This window comes from Halichoeres trimaculatus, unplaced genomic scaffold (genome assembly GCF_033239565.1).
Source record: "Halichoeres trimaculatus isolate MK-OKI-2021-1 unplaced genomic scaffold, fHalTri1.1 fHalTri1_scaffold_21, whole genome shotgun sequence".
NCBI lineage: Eukaryota > Metazoa > Chordata > Actinopteri > Labriformes > Labridae > Halichoeres > Halichoeres trimaculatus.
Genome location: NW_027437199.1, coordinates 55,001 through 62,500, shown reverse-complemented (window position 1 = coordinate 62,500; position 7,500 = coordinate 55,001). Strand labels below are relative to the sequence as shown.

The 7,500-nt window shown below is 49.1% G+C and overlaps 1 protein-coding gene across 2 annotated transcripts in view; it reads left to right on the top strand.

Moving 5' to 3' along the window:
• tbk1 (TANK-binding kinase 1) overlaps nt 1-7,500 on the top strand; it is a 13,085-nt gene that overhangs the window by 4,177 nt on the left and 1,408 nt on the right. For both annotated transcript variants that reach the window (XM_074698448.1, XM_074698450.1), the window contains exons 8-20: nt 1-65; nt 569-765; nt 1,299-1,357; nt 1,489-1,580; nt 2,335-2,436; nt 2,525-2,603; nt 5,527-5,648; nt 5,734-5,810; nt 5,961-6,000; nt 6,347-6,448; nt 6,550-6,646; nt 7,099-7,199; nt 7,298-7,369. The exon at nt 1-65 is cut by the window's left edge and continues 115 nt beyond it. In XM_074698448.1, the coding sequence (XP_074554549.1) occupies nt 1-65; nt 569-765; nt 1,299-1,357; nt 1,489-1,580; nt 2,335-2,436; nt 2,525-2,603; nt 5,527-5,648; nt 5,734-5,810; nt 5,961-6,000; nt 6,347-6,448; nt 6,550-6,646; nt 7,099-7,199; nt 7,298-7,369 (1,205 nt within the window). The remainder of the gene's footprint in view (nt 66-568; nt 766-1,298; nt 1,358-1,488; nt 1,581-2,334; nt 2,437-2,524; nt 2,604-5,526; nt 5,649-5,733; nt 5,811-5,960; nt 6,001-6,346; nt 6,449-6,549; nt 6,647-7,098; nt 7,200-7,297; nt 7,370-7,500) is intronic.

Here is a 7,500-nt window from a genome sequence, read left to right as displayed (position 1 = left end):
GTGGTCTACGTGTTCAGTCTGCAGCAGGCCACGCTGCACCACGTCTACATCCACGAGTACAACACGTAAGCCTGACCCTGACCCTGACCCTGACCCGTCCTGACTGACCAGCACCAGGTACTGGACTGTGACACAGACAGGATGTGCATCAGAAACCAGGAACTTCTGATCATCCACTGAGTCCACGCCGTCCTCGTTGCGTCACCCACTGGTTTGTGAACAGGGTGAAGCAGCTGAGCGGTGGCGCTCTCTGTGTGGACGCGCTGACCGACAGGTGGAGGTGTGGGGTTGGGGGGGGCTTCCACTGATCCAGACCGGTCTAAATGTTTAATCCTGTGAGTGACAGTGGAGCTGTGTTAAAACCAGTTGGAGGTTTTGGGACTTCATGGGGGTTGACGGACTCTGGTGGACACTCCAGGAACTGCAGTTTTGTAATTCTTTAACATTAGCTTCATTTTTCATCTCACAAGGTTTCTCCTTGATCCTGAGGCTGGACTTGAGTCCAAGATCAAACTGGTCTAAGTCCAGGTCCCTCTCTGATGTGGCTAAAAACTGCTCTTCTCCACAGGGCGGCGCTGTTCCAGGAGCTGTTGGCCCGCAGGTCCAGCATCCCGCTCCACAACCAGGAGCTGCTGTATGAGGGCCGGCGCCTGGTCCTCGACCCCAACCGACAGGCCAAGACCTTCCCCAAAACCTCCAGAGACAATCCCATCATGCTCGTCAGCCGGGAGTCCGTGGCCACCGTGGGACTCATTTTTGAGGATCGTAAGTCACGGTCCCTTTTACTATTCGTTCGTTTTTAATTTCATGTTTGCTTTTATCGTCTCCGCCCAAGTGTGCAGCGTGCAGTGCCCCCCCCTCCAGAAGTCCAGTTTATTTTCCATTCAGCTCCAGATCACAGCAGGAGAGCTGCAGAGCTCAGGTCTGTGTCATGGTTTGTTTTAGACCAAACAGCCTCGTGTTGATCCACTCATTTACATGACGAGCCGTCATTCGTACATCGCCACCTTCACATTTCTCCTCCCGCTGTTTCGCACACGGTGAAGTTCTGCTCCGACGCGTTCACGGACACACAGACACGTGCACACACTTACACACACTTACACACACTTACACACACTTACACACACTTACACACACAGACGCTCCGTACAGCGGACAGGGAGCTGGGAAAACACCACAGGAAACATTTACCAACGCCCTCCCCGTGACGGTGCCACACACGCCATCCTGCCCCCCCCCAGGCTGTGAACCCAACACTGACGGCGTTTCTCTCTGTGTCTCATTCATCTTTGCAGCCAGTCCTCCCAAAGTCCAGCCACGCTACGACCTGGACCTGGATGCTAGCTATGCTAAGGTACCGCTGACTCAGATCCACCTCATGTTGGTCTTTCTCAGCGACACACAGAGATGATCCACGTTCGTCCAGCAGAGTGTCGATGATTCATTCTTCATTAACGGCACCATCTCCTGGTTTTTGTGTTTCAGACGTTTGCCGGAGACGTGGGGCATCTATGGAAAACCTCCGAGTCTCTGCTGGTGTACCAGGAGCTGGTGCGGAAAGGAGTCCGAGGTTTGATGTAGGTTTCCGTCTGGCTGTGAGTCCGACCTGTTTTTCCTGAGAAAGCTTTCAGCTCATTGGCTGCCAGCCGTTTTCAGAGCATGATCTTTGAAGACCCAGAGAGTTTTGTTTTCTCTGACTAAAGAAAAACCAAACTCCCTGAGAGGAGCGGACTCTCTGTCATGTCTCTCTTCATGTTTTTGATTTAAGAAGCAGAGAAAATGTACTGTTTTGGATCCGATCGTCTCTGAAGCTCCATCCTTTGATCCTCTCCGTGATCTCCGTCGTCTGTTCTCGCCATCGACGCTCTTTCTCTCTGAAACCTGTGACACATCCTCAGTTCCAGCGTGAGCTGCCTGAACTTTCTGACTCCCAACGCCTCGCTGTGCCTCTGTCATCTCCATCTTCTGCTCTTATCTGTGCTGATCTGTCATCTGCAGCAGTTTACGAACCTGATATTGACACACACAGACACACACACACACACACACACACACACACACACACACACACACACACACACACACACACACACACACACACCCGTGGAGAAACATGACTGACGTCTACAGACACAGTCAATGGCAGCCAATGAGCTAAAGGCGCACAGATCAGCTGGTGGACTGTCCAGATTCAGCTCACTTCCTCTTTGCTGCTGCGTCTTACTGCATGAACTCGTTGTGGGGTCAGAGGATGAACTGCAGCTTTAAAAGTCTGAATCTTCCTCCATACTGTGTTTTTAATGATGAAGACTTCCGTCTGTGTTCCTGCAGCGAGCTGATGAAGGAGGACTACAGCGAGATTCTGCACAAGAAGTCTGAGGTCTTCCACCTGTGCAACTTCTGCACTCAGATCCTGGAGAAAAGCGAGCAGCTGTGAGGATTTAAACTCCTAAACGAACACGTTAAAAACATTTTCACTGCAGCTTATGAAGAACGTAACCATCAGTCTTTCTGTCTGCAGGTTCGAGATGTTGATGCAGGCCAACATGATGTCGTCAGAGTACGATGAGATCTCAGACATGCACAAGAAAGTCCTCAGGGTGAGCGCTGGCTTTGTCCAGCTGTGGATGAGTGTGGCTTTGTCTGCTTCACTCTGTGGTTTCTCCTCCTGATTGTCTCTGAAGGCTTTGTCCCTCAGGATTCCATAAAACCCTCCATACTATTAAAGTTTGCTGTCAACTCTGACAAAATGCAGCCAACACACTGGCAACAGGCTAACAATACACTGACAAAACGCTGACAAAACGCTGACAACACGCTGACAACACAATGACAACACACTGACAACACACTGACAAAACGCTGACAAAACGCTGACAAAACGCTGACGACACACTGACAACACACTGACAACACGCTGACGACACGCTGACAACACACTGACAACACGCTGATAACACGCTGACAACAGGCTGACAACATGCTGATTACATGCTGACAACAAGCTGACAACACACTGACAACACGCTGACAACACGCTGATAACACGCTGACAACAGGCTGACAACATGCTGATTACATGCTGACAACAAGCTGACAACACACTGACAACACGCTGACAACACGCTGACAAAACGCTGACAACTCACTGACAACAGGCTGACAACACACTGACAACACACTGACAACACACTGACAAAACGCTGACAAAACGCTGACAAAACGCTGACAACACACTGACAACACACTGACAAAACGCTGACAAAACGCTGACAACACACTGACAACACACTGACAACACGCTGGCGACACGCTGACAACACGCTGACAACACACTGACAACACGCTGATAACACGCTGACAACAGGCTGACAACATGCTGATTACATGCTGACAACAAGCTGACAACACACTGACAACACGCTGACAAAACACTGACAAAACACTGACAACACACCAACAACACACTGACAACACGCTGACAAAATGCTGATAAAACGCTGACAACATGCTGACAACACACTGACAACACGCCGACAACACGCTGACAACAGGCTGACAACACACTGACAACACACTGACAACACACTGACAACACACTGACAAAATGCTGATTAAACGCTGACAACATGCTGACAACACGCTGACAACACACTGACAACACACTGACAACACACTGACAACACACTGACAACACACTGACAAAATGCTGATTAAACGCTGACAACATGCTGACAACACGCTGACAACACGCTGACAACACACTGACAACACACTGACAACACACTGACAACACGCTAACAACATGCTGCCAACACGCTGATTACATGCTGATAACATACGGATAACACACTGACAACAGGCTGACAAAACGCTGACAACACGCTGACAACACACTGACAACACGCTGACAACACACTGACAACACGCTGACAACACGCTGACAACACGCTTACAACACACTGACAACACACTGACAACACGCTGACGACACACTGACAACACGCTGACAACACGCTGATAACACGCTGACAACAGGCTGACAACATGCTGATTACATGCTGACAACAAGCTGACAACACACTGACAACACGCTGACAACACGCTGACAAAACAATGACAACTCACTGACAACAGGCTGACAACACACTGACAACACACTGACAACACACTGACAAAACGCTGACAAAACGCTGACAAAACGCTGACAACACACTGACAACACACTGACAAAACGCTGACAAAACGCTGACAACACACTGACAACACACTGACAACACGCTGGCGACACGCTGACAACACGCTGACAACACACTGACAACAGGCTGATAACACGCTGACAACAGGCTGACAACATGCTGATTACATGCTGACAACAAGCTGACAACACACTGACAACACGCTGACAAAACACTGACAAAACACTGACAACACACCAACAACACGCTGACAACACGCTGACAAAATGCTGATAAAACGCTGACAACATGCTGACAACACACTGACAACACGCCGACAACACGCTGACAACAGGCTGACAACACACTGACAACACACTGACAACACACTGACAACACACTGACAAAATGCTGATTAAACGCTGACAACATGCTGACAACACGCTGACAACACACTGACAACACACTGACAACACACTGACAACACACTGACAACACACTGACAAAATGCTGATTAAACGCTGACAACATGCTGACAACACGCTGACAACACGCTGACAACACACTGACAACACACTGACAACACACTGACAACACGCTAACAACATGCTGCCAACACGCTGATTACATGCTGATAACATACGGATAACACACTGACAACAGGCTGACAAATTGTGACAACACGCTGACAACACACTGACAACACGCTGACAACACACTGACAACACGCTGACAACACGCTGACAACACGCTTACAACACACTGATAACATGCTTACAACACACTGATAACACACTGACAACACACTGACAACACACTGACAACACGCTGACAACACGCTTACAACACACTGATAACACGCTTACAACACGCTTACAACACGCTGACAACAGGCTGAGGAGTGGAGAGGGAGGTGACTTATTTGGTGTCAATGAACTGGACTCTGCTCCTCCTGAGCGCCTGTGGAGTGGAGGTGTTTCAGGGAGAAGGAGTAAACTGTGGTTGAAGCAGGACTTTCTCAGTTCCTTAATTTCATTTATCTACCAAACGGTTCCAGGAACTCGTTGGTTTTAGTTCCAGTTTGGTTCTTACGTGGTGATGATTGGCGTGTTGGTCTTCAGGGTGATGTTTGGGGCTGTGTCAGAGATGACGGCAGGGTTCAGTCGTTTTTTAAAAGCTCTTCCTCCAACAGTCTCCTGTTTTTAACTAAAGTCTGACTGTGGAGGAGTTGGTGCCTGATCCGAGGTTCTGTTTGTGGTACCAGGACGACCCGGCTCTGTGACAGTCTATCAGTCAGATTAGTGATAAATAACAGTGTGTGCTGTGTCATTCTCTGTTTGTGCAGATCTCCAGCTCTCTGGAGCCCGTCGAGCGAACGGCTCAGGACGTTAAGAGTAAATTCCTCCCGGGGGGTTTGCTGACCGACGGCTGGACGCAACAAGTGGGGACGCACCCTGAGGACAGGAAGTAAGGGTGCCTGGAGGAATCATAAGTCACTGTGGTCTGTACAGCTGGACAGAGTATGAGATGTGTGAACCTCTTCTCTCTGCAGTGTGGAGAAAATCAAAGTTCTGCTGGACGCCATCACCGCCATTTACCAACAGTTCAAGAAGGACAAAGCAGAGAGACGTGAGTCCTCAGACTAACCCTCGCACTGATCAGCTGACGATGTTTCTCACTGTGAATGATGCTGCAGTTTGTCGGCTGTCAGACGTCACTTCACGGCGCTGAGACAGGACCTGAGCTTCAGTAAAGTTTGACTCTTCTGTCTGTGTTCAGGTCTGCCGTACAACGAGGAGCAGATCCACAAATTCGACAAGTGAGTCTCTACGAGAGGAAACGACGTTGATGATCTTTTTAATTAACATGTTAAAACACAGCAGACTTAACGTCAACAACCCTACAGAAAACAAACAACTGGTTGTTTGTGTAGCATTAAGGAAGCTAAACGAGCTAATGCCAGGTTTTATTTATCTGTTTTAGTTTAATGGGTCCGTGTGTTTCGTAGGTTTAGCGGCTTTAAATGGTGCATGAAGTTAAAGTTAATTGTGATTTTATTTTTAAATGGACAGCCAGCGTAGAAACAGTTTCTGTTTTTTTCTTTGTTTTTTTGTCGTGAGTTTTATTTTGAAGACCTGACTTCCTGTGTGTACTTCCTCTTCAAGACAAAAGTTGGTTCTTCACGCCAGCAAAGCCAGATCTCTGTTCACAGAGGAGTGTGCCATGAAGTACCGCCTCTTCATCTCCAAGAGCGAGGAGTGGATGAGGTAGCACACGCATCATCACCGCCCGCCATGTTTCGTTGGCGGCGACTCTATGGTCTGTAGTGAACGTGAGAACAGGGATGAGTTTGTGTCTCTGTTTCCAGGAAAGTTCATCACGTGAGAAAACAGCTGCTGAGTCTGTCGGGTCAGCTGATCACCACCGAGAAGGAGGTGACCATGTTGATGGAGCGCGCCATCAAGGTGACATCATCACACCAGGTCACGTGGTACCATTAGGTCATCATGTGACTCCAGGGGTCATTAATGCAGTCTGTGTGTGTGTGTATTTGTGTGAGTGTGTGTGTGTGTGTGTGTGTGTGTGTGAGTGTCTGTGTGTGTGTGTGTGTGTGTGTGTGTGTGTGTGTGTGTGTGTGTGTGTGTCTGTGTCTGTGTGTGTCTGTGTGTGTGTGTGTGAGTGTCTGTGTGTGTGTGTGTGTGTGTGTGTGTGTGTGTGTGTGTGTGTGTGTGTGTGTGTGTGTGTGTGTGTGTCTGTGTGTGTGTGTGTGTGTGTGTGTGTGTGTGTGTGTGTGTGTGTGTGTGAGTGTCTGTGTGTGTGTGTGTGTGTGTCTGTGTGTGTGTGTGTGTGTGTGTGTGTGTGTGTGTGTGTGTGTGTGTGTGTGTGTGTGCGTGCGTGTGTGTGTGTGTGTGTTCAGCTGCAGGAGCTGCTGCCTCAGAAAGTGCTCCCCCTGGTGTCCAGTGGGATGAAACCTCCAGCGTACCTGAGCCAGAACACGCTGGTGGAGATGACGCTGGGGTCAGTCTTCATCATCATCTTCATCATCTTCATCTTCATCATCTTCATCATCTTCATCATGCTTTATGTCACGTGCTGATCGACTCCTCTGGTTTCAGGATGAAGAAGCTGAAGGAGGAGATGGAGGGAGTCGTCAAGGAGCTGGCTGAGAACAACCACTTCTTAGAGAGGTCAGAGGTCATCACACGTTAGCCTAGCTTAGCATAAAGGCTGGGAGCAGGGGGAAGCTGGAGGCCAGACTCAGAGCTTATTGGATTCCTGTGGCGAGCACTGATCGGTTTGAGCTGGTGGGATGTCTGAA